Source organism: Echiichthys vipera (assembly GCF_963691815.1).
Source record: "Echiichthys vipera genome assembly, chromosome: X".
NCBI classification, from domain to species: domain Eukaryota; kingdom Metazoa; phylum Chordata; class Actinopteri; order Perciformes; family Trachinidae; genus Echiichthys; species Echiichthys vipera.
In genome coordinates this window covers 23,076,178-23,095,690 of record NC_139825.1, presented here as the reverse complement: position 1 = coordinate 23,095,690, position 19,513 = coordinate 23,076,178, and the positions used below count along the sequence as shown (strand labels likewise).

The window sequence follows — 19,513 nt, the reverse complement described above, 5'->3', positions numbered from 1 at the left end:
AGTACTCACTCCGCTTCGATAGCGTATTAGGGCTAAGAATGAAAAAAAAAAATACTGACCTGGAGGAGGGAGTAATATTTTGGGGAAAATGTCACAGATTTATGAGATTAAAGTGACAAATCTACTAGAAAATAAAGTCTCAGATTTACGAGTTTAAAAACTAGCAAATGAGAAAAAAACTTCCAGATTTACAAGATTAAAGAATAGCTAATCTACTAGAAAAAAGTCGAAAATCTATCAAATTCAAAGTCGGGGGAAAAAGCGTTTTATCTTTCTCCTGCAGTGTTTTGTTTTACGGTACGTGTATCTTTTGGGTCCATGTATTATGACCACAAAAAATAAATTCACTAAAAGAAAAAAAAAACTTTTTTTTATAAAGATAGAATTTGGCACTTTTGAACAAAGCTAATCACAACTACCAACAGTCAAACCCCTCAGGACCTTAACAATGTATTGTCACAGGTTAAAATATCAAATAAGAAGCATAAATTCCTCTCCGACACAGCATCGTCCTCACAGCTGCTTTACTGTGGAAATGGAAACTTCAGGTCGGAGAACATGAAAAAAGTTGTTTTTTTCTTTAAGTGATTTTGGTTTTTGTGATCATAATACACGGACCAAAAAGGTACAAAACAAAACACTGGAGGAGAAAAATAAAACACTATTTTTCTAACTTTGAATTTAATAAAGGTTCGACTTTTTTCTAGTAGTTTAGCTAGTTTTTAAACTTGTAAATCTGCAATTTTTTTCCCCCGTAGATTAGCTAGTTTTTAAACTCAAAATTTGGAAGTTTTTTTCTTGTAGATTTGCTAGTTTTTAAACTCATAAAACTGCAACTTTATTTTCTCGTAGATTTGCCACTTTAATCTCATAAATCTGCACAATTTCTCTCGAAATATTACTCCCCTCCCCGGGTCCGTTTTTTTTTTTCACCGTTGAGGGGGCGTGGCCTTTTATGTGAAATAGGGTTACTCTACTTTTTATTTATTACTGGTTTTTTTTCACTCAAGTGAAAACTTGAGTTTTTATATTTATTTCAACTTTAACTTAACTACATTATAAAAAAAAGACATCCTTTTTTTAAAACTTTACTGAAAATGTACAAAAGCACATATGGCAACAATTCTATTCATATATCGCAAAAAAAAGAAAAAAATGGTACAAAGCATTGTAATCCAAGATAAACATTTTGTAATACAGGATTGAGAATGGGTTAGAAAGGAAGTGCTTTTTAGTAATAAATCAATGTCAATAGGAGAAATACTCCGCTACATTATCATAGGACACTATGACTATCGCTACAAAATGAAAGTGTCTCCTGATGTGATTTCTGACCATAGTCAGGAAGCTGAAGCAAACAATGAGCAAACACTTAAGATATTTAATTGAAATGCTCTGGATGAATTTGAGTTCCCTCCAAGGCCCCACCAAAGCGACTTCCTGGTTGATCCAAAAACTGCAGTAGTTTGCACAATAGAGCAATCTCTCATTGATCCCCATGTTAAACAGGCCGATTTCGAGGCATAATTAAACCTGTTTAAAGACTAGTACAAAAATCTATTCTAGTCTGTATGTTTAGGTCATATCTCCATGATAACACTGAGGGGGGTGAATCTTTTCGTAACAGGCTAGTTTTTATTTTATTGGAGGTTAAAGTTTATGAATAATTAGGAGCGTGGCCTCTTGAGTGACAGCTAGCCGCTGGCCCTCACTACTCCTAGGAGGTATCTCTTTCCCCCCACCATCGCATCAATGCCCGTTTTTGGTAAGAGAGAATGAGGCGGAGTCAAAGTCTGACAAGATATCGACTCCTGTAGGCGGGTACAATTGGATCAAGTTGAGAGAACAGACCCTGAGGCTACGTCAATTTTTATACAATCTATGGGTCCCTCTGGTAAACAATTAATTACGCAGTGTGTCCACAGCTCTTATTGTGAAAGAGAAGAATGGAAGAAGTGGAGCTATCTGTGCTGCCTGTGTCCAGGTTGAAAGTAAAGTGGAAGTAAATCTTTCATTGGATTTTTAGATTAAAAAGCCATTGAATTTCTGGCACTGAATATGTTTGTTTTAAAATGATGTACCTAAATTTTTTTGCCTCTGAATTTGACGCTTCAAATTTTTCTACAACTTATTTTCACCTTTATTTTCCAGTTTTCAAAAATTCAACGTAAAAAAAATAGATATACCAGATTCAATGTATAAAATTCCACCAATATATTTTCAACTTGCTCAAAATTATTAGTCAAATGCAAAATTCATTGTGTAAAATTCCCTGTTAACATCTGGTATGGATGGAAAAGCAATTGATCTTTTTCGCTGTGTAATAATCGCGTTCTGTTTGAAAGTACTCATGAGAAAAAATACTTTTACATTTGATGTAAGCTACTTTAAATTTAAAATTTTATGATGGTAATTTTTACCCATAAGTAAAGCAGTGATTTTCAAGTAAGATATCTTTACTGTTACGCAAGTAATCATGCCAGTACTTTATACAACTGCTTACATTCCACTAAATACAGTTTTTCAGATTCACCCTTTCGTGTGTGTTTATTAAAATGTTTATTTTGGGTTGATTTCTTTTAAAAGAAGGAATAAACAGCAGTGGTGTAAAGTAACTACGTACATTTGCTCAAGTTCTGACATACGTTATACTTCTACTCCACTACACTTCAGAGGCAAATACTGATGCATCTAGTTGAGGTGGAGCTAGAAATTACAGATGCCTTGTTCTTAATTTTGAAATAAAAACAATCTAAAAATACTACACTGTAAGCCCAGATAAGTTGACTTTACTTTAAAAAATGAGGCATGAGATTTCACTTAAACCATTTAAGCAATGGATACTTAATTTGTTTAAGTAGGCTAAGACCTAACTATTTAAGTTGAACACACTAAAAGGCAAATCATTTGCACTTAAAATATCCTGTAAAATCAACTCCCCTTTCCAATCATTCAACTCAGCATTTTGAGTGACAACGACTCATTTTTTCATTCAGTTTAGTTTATCATTCATTAACGTACAATTTTAAATTGTTAAAACTTACAAATAAATTCACCACCAAAATATTGACTTGTACTCATAAAATATAACACAAAATTCAGCTCATTTTGTTGCAAAGTCACAAAAGTCACTGTGAAACAGTTCATATTTATTTCACATTTGATGGCCTATTCTGCTGACAGATTTACAGGTGAAGACACCATGTTGAACTCTTGAGGGGGTCAGTTGAGGGGCTGCTGGCTTTCCTCAAAGCAGAGGACGCTGACTGGAATGTCCAAGGAGTCTGCATCATGAAGACCCTAGAGTTTGAGAGACAAAAAGACATTGATTCAATTACAACTTGTCTGTAAATATGTGTGATTTGTAAGTGGAGCTGGCACTGCTCTGACAGTCACAGGATAATTTACTTTGTGGTGTGGTAAGTTTTAAGTGAATAGTCTGCAGATGAGAAAAATATTCTGTCTTAGAGTAGGTGTCTATCAGCTTCCATGACAAACAGAAACTGACATTAGCTCTAGGGCCCATAAAAGTACAATTAAATCAGTTGTATTGTTAACTGCCTCTGCCAAACAGTGTGAAACAGAAAAGGCTTAAAATGGCCAAGTTAACAATTAACATTCTAATACAGCAATAATGCCATTTTCATAGTTGAACTCAAATGTACACACCAAACACCAAACTACATTTTTAAAGTTGACTTGAGCTTCATAGGAAATACAATATTTTATTTCCATCAGTTTAACATGAAAAATAACTCACCAATTTCTAGAATGAGAAAAAACAATGTACGGGGAAAAGGTCGTCTTTGTTGCAGTCAACTTTGAGAAACTGAGAAAATGCAAGGTTTTTTTTTCAAACACTTCCAGATAAGGCCCAGGCTACTCCAGAGTTTTTGTTCAAGGAGAAGATATTTTGAGCAAAATGAAGAAAACACAAACACTTACTCTGTAAAAACAAGGCAAAGGCAACCTTCTCCATCAAACAGACCCAGACTAGTCTTGAGTGGATTAGCCAATGAAGTTCATAATTAGCCAACACGATTCTGTGACATGCTGATGTTCAGGTCAAAAAAATATGTTTTCAGTTTGTTCAACTTAAATACATATATATAATTTATATACAGTATATATATATATATATATATACTGTATATACAGTATATATATATATATATATATATATATATATATATATATATATATATATTGTATATAAAGTATATATATGTATATGTATATATATATAGCTGGGAGGAGGCCTCAGGGAAGACCCAGGACTAGGTGGAGAGATTATATCTCCACACTGGCCTGGGAACGCCTCAGGATCCCCCAGTTAGAAGTTTGGGGTCCCCTGCTAGAGCTGCGGCCCCCGTGACCCGACCCCGGATAAGCGGTTGAAGATGAGTGAGTGAGTGTATATATATATATATATATATATATATACAGATGTTCTGTAGGATTCAGGTCAGGGCTCAGATTAGGCCACTGTTATGGGAAGAGTCTTTCAACAAAGATTAGACACCAAACAAGTTTTGTCTTTTCATTCTGGTTTTATTCTGAGGGTAGTTCTCATTTTATACAGATCATGAACACATGACACGTCTACTTTTAGCTGGGTGACATACCAGATAATGCAGTAACATTAGTCCCATTCATATCATAAACTTCGTCATACTTATATCACAGGATAAAGGGTATCTTAAAAGATATACAGGGCTGAACATTGTATGCCCAGATAAATGAATTCTGCAGCACAAGGAGATAGAGAATGTGTTTTGTCCTGTGTTTTAAAACCCAAAACATGTAAATTGTAATTTCTGTCACAGACACTCTAGGACATTCACCTTCCTGTCCTTTAGCCACTGAGTTGTTTTTATGGAGGTGTGTTTTGGGTCGTTGTTGTACTGAAGGTGAACCACCTGCCCCAAGTGTCTAACAGAGGGCTGCAGGTTTTCCTCAAGGATTTTGGTGGACTTGGCTGCATCCATTTTCCTTCAATACCGACCAACCGCCCAGTCCCTGCTGAAGAGAAACAAGCACACAACTTAAAGCTGCCACCACCAGGCTTCACTGTAGGTTTGGGTGGTGTGTTTATGGTGGTGTGCTGTGTTTGGTTTCTGCCAAACATGACGCTTGGAGTTCAGCCCAAAAAGTTCAGTTTTGGTCCCATCTGACCACAGAACCTTTTGCCACATGGCATCAGAATCTTCAATATGTTTTGTGACATGCTGTAAACGAGACTCAGTGTGACATTTTTTCAGAAGAGGCTTCTCTGCCATACATGTAGAACTTGTGAAATGGTTGTCTCACGCACAGATCAACCAACCTCTGCCATTTAGATTTGTAACTCTTTCAAGGTCCCCATGGACCTCTTGGCAGCTTCCCTGATCAATCTTCTCCTGGCTCGGTCTTCGAGTTTGGAGGGGCGGTCCAATTTAGGCAAGGATGGAGCCATATGCCTTCCACTTCAGGACAATACTCTGAACTGTGCTCAGAGGGATAGTTAAAGCCTTTGAAATCGTTTTATATCCTTGTCCTAACTTGTGCCTATCCACAACTTTATCCTGAGCTCTTTGGAAAGCATCTTTCCAACCATAGTGAATTATTTGTTAGTGTGCACTACTAAGAGTGAAATCCTCAAAGAACAGCTGATTTTTTTCTGAAGTAAAATCAGAAACACCACAGTTGATGTCAGATGGAGGCCAGTTAACTTGGTGTGTGATCTGGAAGGTGATTGGTTATACCTTAATGTTTATAATGATTATTCTAAAGAGACCCATCACTTTTCCAACCCTGCTATTCTGTTTTTTTATTTATTTTTATTAATTTTCACTTGAATGTTGTAAGGCAAATGTGTAAATCACGCTGGATAATAAATGTATTATCATTTCAGGCTGTAAAACAAAAAAAAGTGACTATTTCAAAAGGGCATCATTAATTTCTATAAGCACTACACGTATATATCCTTTAGCCTATATTTAAAAGACATAGGCCCTACCCACTTCTGGTACGCAATATGTTTAAATACACATTTTGCTATTTTGCTATGTAGATTGCCATGCATAAACTTTTCTACCTTTACTCTGATATATATTGGTTACAATATTGTATCACAACAACAGTGCTCAGCAATAATGAGCAGCCTAATACTCAAAATAAAAATAATCAGCTCATGTAGACCTTAACAAGCTTAAAAGTAAGAAGTAGATTATCCTTCACCTGAAATGTGGCCTTTGTCTTCTTGATATGTGAGGAAAATGTTGGATCGGGATAATTAGGAACCAGTTTCCATATACTCCTCCACTCCACTGGGATGTTCTCTGCTATTCTGGATGGGTTTGAAAAGAACACAGAGAACGGCCTGCTCAGCTGATGTAGTTGCAACACTTCTGTAACAACAACCGGGTGTAGGCATTTTGCTACGTTTTGTCGAGCTGAACGCACCCAAGATGTACTTCAAGACCTGGTGACATCCCTTTTTGTGTGTGGTTACAGGCTCAATCTGACCAGGTCGTGTCCAGATGGTTAACCAAGATTTGCGAAAGTCTTGTGAGATGATTAAGGTTAGACACTGACCTTGAATGGTTTGAATGGTTAAAGTTATATGGTTAAGGTTAGGCATTGACCTTGAATGGTTAAGGTTAGTATAGGTGGTCAGGAAGCGAATCTTGTGAGAGTTTTTGAGAATCTTCGCAAATCCAGTGTTAGCATCTAGACACGACCATCTGACCACAACAACACCACGTCTATCCGTGATCCTGGTTGTTGTGGTCAGAGGTGAAACAAATCACTACTTTTTAACATGTTATTTAACATTTAAAAAATATCATAATTTGAAGAGAAGAAACATTTTCTCTGAACAGCAATATTTTGTAAAACTAAAAATGACACCCCCAAAATACAGTTATATGCTTGTCCTGAACTTTCTACGTGTTAATCGACCACCAAGCAGCCTCTTCTACGTCTTAAATCTGCCTCTCTGGTGTATCGTAGTTTATTTTGTCAAGCCAGACACAGAGCTGCATGGAATTGCATTTTTATGAATAGGGCTGAAGCACCGTACACAGCAATCAAGAGAGAGTGCAGTGATATTTCACCCTGACAACATGAGTATGGTGCAGCACTCTTCCAAGAGCCCTCTCTCTCTCTCTCTCTCTCACACACACACAAACACACACACACACACACACACACACACACACACACACACACACACACACACACACACACACACACACACACACACACACACACACACACACACACACACACACACACACACACACACACACACACACACACACACACACACACACACACACACACACACACACACACACACACACACACACACACACACACACACACACACACACATAAACTAGATCCAGCCATAAACTATACCATCATGACACTGGGGCAAATAAACATGTCTCTCCACCCCTCTGAATAAAAGAAAATCCAGCCTGTGGATCAAATCCAACACACAGATTGCATTTCATTGATAACTACATCCATCAACATAACTTCACGTGAAGATCCCGTCCACAAGACACCCCAGTTCTCTTAGTTTGCTCCCTGTGTCAGAGGCACATTTCTGTTAAAGGTATTCATGGCGACAAATGCGTCTAACCAGGTTGATAAACCACTTTCTTTTTTCAAATACTGGGTGATGTTCCAGAAACACAGACTTATATTTTTTAACTTCATTATTTTCCAAGGGAAAAGGTTCATCTTAAAAGCTGCTCGGGTGCACCTCGTGACTATGGATCGATTCAGAAGGTTTCTCATACGTTACTTTATTTGGATTCATTTCAAAGATAAATTATACCACAAAACATCTTTAAGGTTGGAAAAAGTGTGCTTTTTATTGGTACAGTAGCTTCTATTACTTTCCTTGAGAGACTGTTCATTTCCCAGTTTTCCACATTAATATGTAGGTGATACTTAGGGTTTAGTATTCTTTTTTATGTTCAGTTTATTTCTCATGTTGTTAGACTTTAATGCAATATGCTTTTAAGTCTGATTTCATTATATTGTTTTTTTCACATGGTTGGTGGTTTTTTTTGTGCTTCTCTTAATGAAAAACACATTAAATGTGCTGTTGTCACAGAGTATCAAAAAGGGCACACTGATATATTTGGAATAATTAGTGATTGTGTGCATAATACAGCACATTAAGTCCTAATTGGCCACTTAAGATACAAAATGGTGAGGTGGGAGATAACCAGGCTCATATTTACAGAACACTGTGTATAACAAGCATAACTGACGCAATTCAATAAAAACTGCCCCTTTAATATGCTTATAAATCTCTTAAGGCAATCTTCTGCCAGGAACAAACTACTTTTGCATAATTTGTTTCCTTTTCTATTTACACAAAGTGAAGTCACACAGCAGAGGTAAGAATTTACCCTCCCTGAAAAGTGCACTGCCTTCAAAGTAGATACAAATCTCACAGCAACTAGCAAGCAGACGATGGCCATGGCCCCCCAGTAACAGCTTGCCGATCTGCAGAGTAAACGCAGAGACTACAAAATGGATTTATGTGAAGTAGCCTGCTACCTTCTATTGAATTCAAATAAAACTGAGACCATAATTCCTTTTTCATAATCTGGCAGGTCCCTGACAGGCCGTTAGTGGAGAAGGCAATCAGCAAATGTAATCTGGAAAACTTTTTTACAGCTGCAATGGCATGGACATCTATTAAATTAAAATTAAAATAAAAAGATGAAAAAAGGTCTTGGTGACTAAAAAAGCCTTAAAGGAGTCAGAGTCACTTATAAGTGCAGTTAATCATGTTCTCTCTATACAACCTTTAAGTCATTCTTGATTTTTATACAACCAGTAAATTACAATCATGTAGAAATTACACATTAAATCACGAACTCAACTCACTTTAGTTGGTGAAATGGACCCAGATCAATATTAGAAGACCATTTCCACCGATTCATTTTCTATCTGTTTACAGTCACACCTCGCAACACTGGGTATAACTGGGAACCACACAAAACAATAAAAGCTTAACACAATTGAAAACTTTTTTTTATTATGTCAATTACAGCAATTTTTACTTGAGGTCATTCAGGATTTTTGTCTTTGTTCATCCTTACATAATCTTGATGCTGAAAGGCAAACATAAAGATTTATTCTCTTGGAAATATAAATTAGCTTCAAATCATATTGTTCAATTTATTTTCCCATAACATGCTACAAGCATTTAAGCACTGCCTGTGTCTGCTGTCTCTGCGGTACAACTGGATATGGTCAAGAGTGACAAAATGGGGCTTGCACTGGACAGTATAAACAAAAATAACACGCTTCTCATTTGTAAAGACTTACCAAATATAATCACTCACTCACTCACTCATCTTCAACCGCTTATCCGGGGTCGGGTCACGGGGCTGCAGCTCCAGCAGGGGACCCCAAACTTCCCTTTCCCGGGCCACATTAACCAGCTCTAACTGGGGGATCCCGGGGCGTTCCCAGGCCAGTGTGGAGATATAATCTCTCCACCTAGTCCTGGGTCTTCCCTGAGGCCCCCTCCCAGCTGGGCATGCCTGGAACACCTCCCTAGGGAGACGCCCAGGGGGCATCCTTACTAGATGCCCGAACCACCGCAACGGGCTCCTTTCAACGCAAAGGAGCAGCGGCTCTACTCCGAGTTCCTCACGGATGGCTGAACTTCTCACCCTAACTCTAAGGGAGACTCCAGCCACCCTCCTGAGAAAACCCATTTCGGCCGCTAGTACCCTCGTTCTCTTGGTCATGACCCAGCTTTCATGACCATAGGTGACAGAAACAAAAATGTCCTTAGAAAAAAAATATTTATGGTACTGTGACACATGAAACAACTTTTCACTCATCCACTTACAACGGACAAAAATAAAACAAAAACTAGGGCTGCCCCCAAATAGTCGACCAAGCACTGGTTAACCAAAAAAATCATAAGCTGGCCAAAGTTCTATTCGTCTATTGGCCGCATGAAAAAAAACAAAAAAAAACATTTGGAGCCATGTCTAGTCAAAATTAAGTGAAAATCTATGTGACTGGTGGCTTGCCTAAAAAGGGTGACCCCAAGAAGGTCACATGCAAACTTTGTCTATCACTCGGCCATGACGAACCTGACCTCCCATTTTAACATGTGACATTAGCCTAGCTACATTAAGTTTGAAAGCAGAGATGAATACATCTTATTATTGCGTGCGTCGATTAGTCAACTAATCGCTCTGAATGATGACCACTGGTCAACCAAGAAAATCCTTGGTTGGGGGCAGACCCCCCACAAAAAAACAACTGTTGCGTTCAACTTAGAGGATTTGAGTTACCATTGTGCATTTTGGCATAGAAAAGTTGGTTCGTGTGTCATTTTCATGTTTCCAATAGCTTAAAGGAGACATCTAATTTAGATATTTGTTGGCTGCAAAAATGGTATTTGAAATTAGATGAATGATTTGCACCAATTTGGTGTCTGCAGTGTCTGTAAAGTGCAACAGACCTGAATACATTCCATTTCACCTTTAATTAAGCCAATCTTACTGATCCAGCTATACATTTTGGCAGTTTGTTTTAAAGTGCTATAAGAAACACTGGGTTGAATGACTGATTTTAAAAAATATATTTTCAAGACGAACTTTAATTTAATGAGAAATAATTCCCATCATTTTTACAACTGGAATTAACCGCCAGAGTATGAGAAGGCAAGTAAAAACACAAGACATACTTGAGATTTATCCAAATGGAATAGCTGTCGAGCCACACATCCAACTATCACCATACACATACTTGCCACACACATATACAGTGTTCCTGAGGACCAATTGTTGCAGTAAACAACTGCCATTTTCATTTTTGTTTCCCAAACAAAAATATGCCAATAAGATATATTGTACAATATAATGACTAGAGGTGTAATGATTCACTAAAGTCACAGTTCGGTACAAATATGTGTATCGTTACACCCCTAATAATGACTAAAGAAATTTAAATCAAACATACATACTTTGAAAAATCATGTATAAACTGATGTAGGTGCCAGTTGGGAGAGACATGGAAATTGGCTTAATCTAGTTTATACTCTATTCTGCACATGCATTAAGAGACTCTGGAAACAATCTAACCAACGAAATGGGGAAACGGAACAAAAGAATAAACAAGTTTTCCTAACCCTAACTGATACATGATTGCCATTTGCAATATATCAGCTTTCCAACATAACAGAGCCCTAACGTTACTGTTTTGGGTCAAGTAATGACTCACTGTATATATTAACTCATTGTCATTTACAGTTTCATTTTCCTTTTTTTGCAAGGCTGGCTAAACCCGAGGCTCAGTTCAGTTTGTAAGATAAATGGAAGATAAAGAGTTCCCTCCTTAAATCCAGCAAAGGCAGTTGAGAGAAGCAGAGTTCAATTGTTTTGAGTGAATAAGCCCACCGCAGAGGTCGACCTCAGTGTTGTCAGTGCCTTATTGAGTCCAGAGCGTAGCCTGAGAGGTGAGCACCATATACTCAGGAGGAGCTCAACAGTGACCACACGGCTCACTTCATCAGCACGTCCTGCAACACACGAGATGAACAAAGTTTATCAACACAGAGCTGAGTGGACATGATCACAAACTTATAACAGACGGCATGAGTGCTTTAATAGTTTGTGTATGCATTCAAATTTTCTTTTTACGGTTTCCGTTGCCACCGTACTCTACGGGGGAATTGTTGGGTCTATGTAAATCATAAATAAGTCATAGAGTGTGGTCTATACCTACTCTGTAAAGGGTCCTGAGATAACTTTTGTTATGATTTGGCACTATTAATAAAATTGAATTGAATAGAAAATTCAGGATGTCCAACACCCCCTTTGAGAAACAGGATGTTAAGATGACAGACCGGCCAAAAACTTAATTTTAAGGTTGATACTTATATTTAAGATAAAATACGATATACCTTTATTATTTAAGATTTTTATAAAAATATCTATGTGGCTACATGTTTATTGACAATGTTAACTATTCATGTGCTTTTCGGGTTGTTGATAATTCTTACCTGAGTTGCTTTTGGCTCTTGAATTGGTGATTCCTCTGTTTTCACCTCAACAGAAGGTGTGCTGACCATCTGTAAGCTCCTGGTGACTGGACCCCCTATCCTCTCCCTTGTTCGAAGGGAGAACCGCTCCTCTTTCTTGAGCGGTTGCGGTGGTGGTGATTTGGCTTCTGCTAATCTCTTGGGTGCTGCCTCTTTGCCCATACGCTGCATCCTCATGGCTGGCCGTTGTTGTGCAGTATCACTGGGAGTGTCCGAGGCTGAAGGGGTTGGAGGTAGAGACTGAAATTGGCCCTTCTTAATTTTTTTGCTAGTGGAAACTGGTGCTGGGAACGAGGCAGGCCTCTTTAGTTTTCCCAGTGTGGCAGCGTTTTTTCCTTTTCCTGCCTGGGAAGGTTCAAGGTCTGCTGCACCAGTGCTACGAGCTCTGGTCTTGCCCAGGGGTTTAGGCTCTGGCTCGGTCTGCGGTATTTCACAGTCTGAAGCTTTCTTTCGAAGACTCATGTTTTTATCTGCCACAGACACCGCCTCTTTTTTCACCTCTGCAAGACCTTTTTTGCCCCTTTTAACAACAGGCTTCATGGGACAGCTGACTGCCATATGTTTACTGAGACTCGCAGGATAAGTAAACTCCCGACTGCAGTGGGGGCAAACATTGGAGGCCGGCTCTTCTTCAACTTTAACAATAGCCTTCTTTGCAGTAGTGGCAGCTTTATTTTTCTGTGAAATTTCCTTCTGAATGAGCTGGTTTTTCTTCTTATTGAAGACACTCATTTTTGTTTTACCAGTATCTTGATTAAAGTTAAGTCTCTTTGGCTGGCCCATTCTACGAAAAGGACTCTGGCCTGCAGTGGCTGCTGAGGGTGACACCACTCCATTCGGACTCTTAACAATTTCCTTGAGGGGTATGGGATTTTTCTTGGGAGTGTAACGCTTCTTATCACTGGCATTGGCACAGGCCAAAATGTGCTTGTGCAGTTCAGGCATGTTGTCAAAGCTGTTGCCACACTTGGTGCAGCGTATGGCAGTGCTGAAAGTTTGTGGTATGTTGTGGGTGGTGAAGTTGGTAGCCGATGCCACCGTGCTAGCATGGGAACGGCTATGATAAGGAAAAGGGGGTGGTTTGTAACTGGGGTAGTGTTGGTTAATGCCAAGGCGAACATCTGGGCCGTGAGGCTTTCCTCCCTCTGAGGCCATGATCTTTATTGTAGTGTACAGCTCCTCATTGGGGTCCTCTGCCCCATCCTCTGCATGATTACCATTAAAACCAGGCTCTTCTTTTTCTAAACTAATGTCACTGTGTGGAGCAGCTTCATCAGCCATCCCTGGTGCTGGTGTTGAGGGACTGCTGTTCTCTGTGGCTCTGAGCGGATCCGTGTAGTTTTGTGGCCTAAGCTTGCCACTCTCCACAGTGCTATGTGAACATGTCTCGTTTGGATGCTGATCCTTTTGGTGCTGCTGGAGGTTACAGAGAAATGCAAACTCCTTGGAACAAACAGAGCACACAAAGATCTTGCCAACTCCGTGTAGTGTTGACCGGTGAGACAGCAGGGCTGCAGCGTCACCAAACAGCTGCACGCAAAATTCACACTTGAAGGGCCAATCCGCAGCATGCTCTGCGATATGTCCACTGAGCTCTTTGATGGAATTAAACGGCTCCTCGCAGACATTACACACAAAAGTTTTGCAATACGTCGAGTCGACTTCCTCTGCCTCAGAGGTTTTGTCAGATGGTTCATCGGGAGCAGCAGGCTGCGGAAAAGAGTCATCACCATTCTGAGGTGCATGATTCATAATAGACAGCTCATCTACGCAGTACTGGGGCTCTTCTTTTATCTTAATCTCAGGGAAGGATTGTGAAATCAGTGTTGGGGATGGGTCATGTGATGCACGAGGTGGAGATGCTGCTCTCTCACCCCAGCCAGAATCATCTTCCTCATCAAGAGATTTCTCTGATACCAAGTCAAGGTTTTGGTTCATTTTGCCATTTAGCAGACAGTTGTAAACTGCAGCCAGAGAAACATCTTCCGTAGAGGACAGATCTACTGATGTTGGCTCAGGAGGGCTTGATGGTGCTGAACAATTAAAGGGATCTTTACATGGAGTGCTCGGGGAGGCCAAAGGTTCCGAGATAGGGTTCTCTACCTCGTCTTCATTTTCTTTAGCAAACAAATCCTCCTTCGAGTCTGACGGGGGCTTGAGTTCAACTGATCTTGGAGACATTTTTGGCGAGAGGACAGGGAGAGGTCTCAGTGCAGAGGAGTCTGAAGGCTGAGAAAGAGGAGAGCTGGGCATCGCCGGCGGAGAAGGTATGGTGGGTAGTAGAGGGGGAGGCGGTGTTGGGGATGTCACACTGGAATTACCTGGGGAAGAGGGATTCATGGTGACAGGGGTCAAAGAGGGCGGCGAGGGGTGGGCAGACTCTGGGGCAACGTTTGGAGAGCGAGAATGGAAACAACTTAAGTTTGCTAAGGCTGAGGGGCCCTCTTCTGCTGGCAAAGGTAGACCTAAATACTCATTCATCAGCACCTTTTCAAGCATGCTGGTGTTAGGCTTTCTCTTTTTTATTAGTGGCTGCGGTGCTGGACTTCCCTTTGATTCAGGCTCTGCATTGCTCTTCCGATGGAAGCTTAAATCAAGAGCTGAATCCCCAAGCACCTTGTTCAAGCTGTCACTCCTCCTACTGATGGAGTTTGACAGATCCAAGGGCTGCTGATTACAGGAATTTCCACCGCTACTAGATGAGGTTTGGCCCTGCATATTAATTTCAGAAAGGCTTAGGCTGTCTTCATCTTCCTTGTCCAGTAAGCTCCCAGGAAGTGCCGCTGGGTGGCTTTCCAGCTTTGGCACCTTAAGGGGGTATGAGCTCACAACTTCAGCTTTACAGCTCTCTGTTTTACATGCAGGACTGAGTTGTGGAGATGAGGGGGGAGAGGATGTTCTTCGTTTAAACCTGCCTGAAGCCCCTGGCAGCGGCGTGACTGACAATGGGGAGGCCAGTCTATGGCTTTCTGTTATCAGGGCAATGGTTGATTTCTGAATGTCTTGTGTCTGAAGGAGCTGTTTGAGCTTAGGTGAGAGATAGACCGTTTTCTCTCGTTGAAACGGTGATGAATCAGCAGCTTGTTGGAACAGTCCACCCACTAACAAATTAGATGAGGAAGATGTAGAGGACGATGAAGAGGCTGTGAAAGATGTGGGTTCTGTCTCTACCTTGAGGCTGGGAATAAATGGGGGAGTAGATGTTCTTCTTTTTGCTGCTGGCTTGCCAATGTTGGAAACTTGGTTTGCAGCATTCGTTCTACCCTCCACTTTCAGCGCCTGACTGATTTGATTTGGGCTGATGATGACAGTGTCCAGACCAAACAAAGCTGCAGATCTGGAGTCCACCTCTATCACCTCACAGCTGCTCACTGAACTGGTGGACACAATCTTACCATCAATGTAGAAGCTCAAATTTTCAGAAATGTTTTTGGAAATGTCTACTGCGTAATCATCCCTGTCTACCTCATCTTCTGTGTCCACACTGGGCACGTAGACGGGCGGCGGGCTGGTGCTGGGGGACTCATCAGGCTGCTGCTTTTGTTGCACCGATGCCTCTTGCAGCAGCATGCCTTTCCTGCGAACTCCCTTTGGTAACAAGTGCCGTTCATGTATTCTGCGTTGGTGTCGGCGCATGTTTGTGTGTGTGCCAAATGCTTTATTACAGTACTTGCAGGGATGGAGTTCTTTAGACTCCCCATTTTCATCCAATATAAAGGGGCGGTCAGCATAAGGCCCCAGCTCCTTTCTCTGCATCTCCGAGTTGTGCAGTGGTCCTCCAGTAAACTGGGATCCTATGGCTATATAGTGACTGGTTGGGCTGGTGCAGTCGGGACTTGAACCATCCGCCTGCATCACAGGACTGAGTAGATTGGCAGTCCCTGCCAGAGAGCCAGGTCTTTTCTTAAGCCCGCTTTCATGCCTTCTCTCATGCCGCCGCCGCCCCACCTGTGAGCCAAAGGATTTACTGCAGTACCGGCACTTAAACAGTTGCGTGTGCTGGTTAGTGATGGCATGAATGTGTATGTGACGTTCCAGACCCTGTCTGGTAGAGAAGTGGCGCTCACAGTGCTGACATGGATATGACTCTCCATGGGGATCACCATCAGGGTCAGGGTCAAGATCAGGATCAGGATCGACCTCTGGTTCTTGCCCTGAAAGCGAGAAAGACTCCAACTTTCTCTGCGAATCCTTTTGGCTTCCTTCACCACTGGTCAGCAAAGAGCCAGGCTGCTTATTTTGCATTGACTCAGCCGCAGATGAATGTTGAGCAGTTTGCTGCTGTACTTCACTCGGTTCCCCCAAATCATCAGCATCTTCCTCCTCCTCCTCCTCCTCCTCCTCCCCATTTCCCCTGTCCATCATCACTGCTGACATGTCCTCCACATCTCTATGGTCAGTGCTTCCTATGGGAAAGGATTCCTGGAGTTCCTGTGAGGGCCCTAAGGTTGATGGCCTCTCATCCTCCTCCTTCAGACCTGTAAACAATTTATCAGGAGTGTCAAGTTATGTTTCTTCAGCATGCAATGTTCAATGCAAGAGTGGGTGAAAGAATGTAAATATTCAAATTATCCAGAACAATATGTTAACCTACCTTCTTCCCCATCCCACATCTCCTTGACAGTAAGTTTCCTTACACTTGTTTTCTTAAATCCACCCAAACCCGCCTTTCTGGCTCTCTCCAGCAGCTTTCTTCTGGCTGCAAGTACAAACACACACCAATGTTTTACATCAGGCTTGATCAATGGCAAATACAGGTTTAAAAACTAATATTAGTAGTAAGCAGAATCTTTCTTGATATTGCACCAATAAAAATAATTTCCTGTGTTAAAAAGTATTTATTTGAACATTATTATTTCTGAATAGCCTAATCAATATATTTCTGGCTAAATAGCAGGCTTTGGTTATGTATTGCAATTCTAGTAGTAGCAGGTGGAATGCTAAGTCTTAAAAATAGATCAAACAATGTATAAGATGTAATTAATAGACCCATGAAACCTATGTCAAAAATACATCATCAACAGACCTCATGTGCTCAAACATAAAGCAGCATTCATAATTATGGGCTTGCATGTACCAGTAATTTAAATTCTAACCCCTCTCTGAGTCAAGAGGCTTCCCTGGCACCTCCTCTTCATTAGTGTGTCAACATGTCACCTGACCTGGCCTACAAAGCCCAATTCATACCAGAGAAACACATGCTGCAGATCAGTCATCTGACCTGTATCGTCACAGGCATTCTGCTACATCTACAGCAGCAACATTACTGCCCAAACATTGTTATAATTTAACTGAGCTAGCATTTAAGGGCCTAATCTCTAGCAAGCACATCAACAAGCTCGCACATCAGCTTGCACATCAACTCTGGGGTACATCATGTGTTTGATATTCAGATGAAGCTAGCAGAAGAGGTAGGCAAACTTCATCAAGGTTGACTTTGCAGTACAGTACAAGGCTGCCAAAAGCCTCTATACTGCAGTATAAAAGAGATGATGTGCTGAAGGCTATTTCCTGTACAGTTACACAATAACTGACACAAAAACCCATTGAACAAGACTCTACAATTAAGGATGACGATGTTTCAAAGATAGAAACTCCTGGACATGTAGCTCATAGGCCTTGTGTTTTGTTTTCTACCTTATTTCAAAGACATTCAGGAGTTATGGGGACGGATTTGACTTCCTGTTGCCTATATTTATATTTTGATTTAAACTAAATAAAGAGTCAAGAGTATATAAATTACACTTAGAGCTATTCTTGAGGTATTGTATTATGATATTTCTATAGGATTTCTTTACAACACACTACACCCCGTATTCCGTATTAAACATAATTTAACACAGATCAAAGTAGCAAAATCAGACCACACAGACAAGATTTACTATTTTTCAATATATCAATTTACCCTCTTCTTTGTGGCCCTGCATTGAATTAACCACATGATACAAAAAAACATGGAAACACAGATGTCCAAAGTTCATACTGAAAAAAAATGTAATTGTGACACATAACAGCCATGTTGACTGTCTTACAATTAATTTATATATTGTACGATTGTCAGTTTTCATTAATCTATTGTAAACGTCATAAAGAATGACGCAATGACGTTTCTGTAGCGTTATTATCAGGCTTTTACTTGGATGTCTTGAAGTGACGAAATGTTAATGCTATCAGACAAGGCTATTATAACACTACGCAGACCTAGTTTAACGAGTGTCACCATGTTAACTGCCTTACCAACATATAAATATGATGTTTTTTTATAATAATAGTTTGCCATCTGTCCCTTTACATACCCGTGCGCGCGGACCTAGCCGTTTAGCTTAGCATCCAACACCAACTGACACTGAACGAACTGGTTATTCTGGACCCAAAGTGACGTAAAGATGAGTTTAAACACTCGCCGCGACGATATAACGGCTATATTCTAGAATGTCATCCATTACGTACGTTCTAATGAGCCGTTGACGTTAGATAAGGCAGCTGGCTAGTGTGTTAGCTAAACCTGCTAAAGGCCATCATCAAGTAAAGAGGCTCGCAGATGGATGGGACTCAAGGAAGGTCACATCCTCGACACAGTCAGGACCCAGAGGAGGAGGAAAAGGCTGTTTAAAAAGTTGCACCGTTAAGCAGCTAAACGGGGGTATTTTACGGGAACGAGTTGACTGGTTGGTCGTTGTTTACAGGTTCATCTGCTCGTTTCAGGTCGGGTTTGAAAGTAAGAGAAAAGCCCCACACATCGTTAACGTTAGCTGTGCAAACTAGCCTTCCCTTCATTTGTAGCTCGCTTGTTAGCTCGTCTGATACAACTTCGACAGAGCTGTTCACAAATCAATCCGTGGCTAAAGTTCAGTGTGGCATGTTATTGAGCAAACGTATCGGAGATTAAACCCGAGTTAAGTAAGTAAAGGCCTCACCTCGCTTCGCCCTGGGTGAGTTTTTCCTGCTCAGACTGCTGCTGGCTCTTTCTTCCTCCAGTGCAGCTGTTATCTCGGGGTTGTCTTCCACAGTGTACCACACCAGCAGCTCCTCTCCCGGCCCTATAGGCTGCAACACATGAGAGATGAGGTCGGCCACCAATCACAGCCCGGCTTGCTGAGAAGTAAGGGGGGATATTTGGGCCACTGTGCATCTTATCTGTCTAGAGAGGGGGTGTGGAATTTGACAGGGCTTTCACCATAGTCTGCAGTGTATTCTCCAATGGTGCACAATTCATGTTTATTTTTACAGGGATGTGGTTACCTTAGGTGAACGTAACAGCTCTGTTTTTTTCTTTTAGATTTGCATGAATCTTAAGAAAGTGTTAAGCTTCATATAACACATCACACATGGTTATTTCAAATGGATGCTCTATATTTAACAGTTTTAACCAGTGGGGAAGAAGTATTCATATTCTTTACTTAAGGTACCATATTGTGCTAATTTTCATGTTCA

General features: G+C 40.6%; 1 protein-coding gene across 1 annotated transcript; it reads right to left on the bottom strand.

Moving 5' to 3' along the window:
- Positions 1–9,027: 9,027 nt before the first annotated feature.
- prdm2b (PR domain containing 2, with ZNF domain b) lies at positions 9,028–19,076 on the bottom strand. Its single transcript, XM_083939180.1, has 4 exons — positions 18,997–19,076; positions 16,674–16,778; positions 12,041–16,557; positions 9,028–11,557 (listed from the first exon to the last, which is right to left on the bottom strand). Exons 2-4 carry the CDS (start codon positions 16,690–16,692, stop codon positions 11,540–11,542), a joined length of 4,554 nt encoding a protein of 1,517 aa, XP_083795306.1. The 5' UTR covers positions 16,693–16,778; positions 18,997–19,076; the 3' UTR covers positions 9,028–11,539.
- Positions 19,077–19,513: the final 437 nt, after the last annotated feature.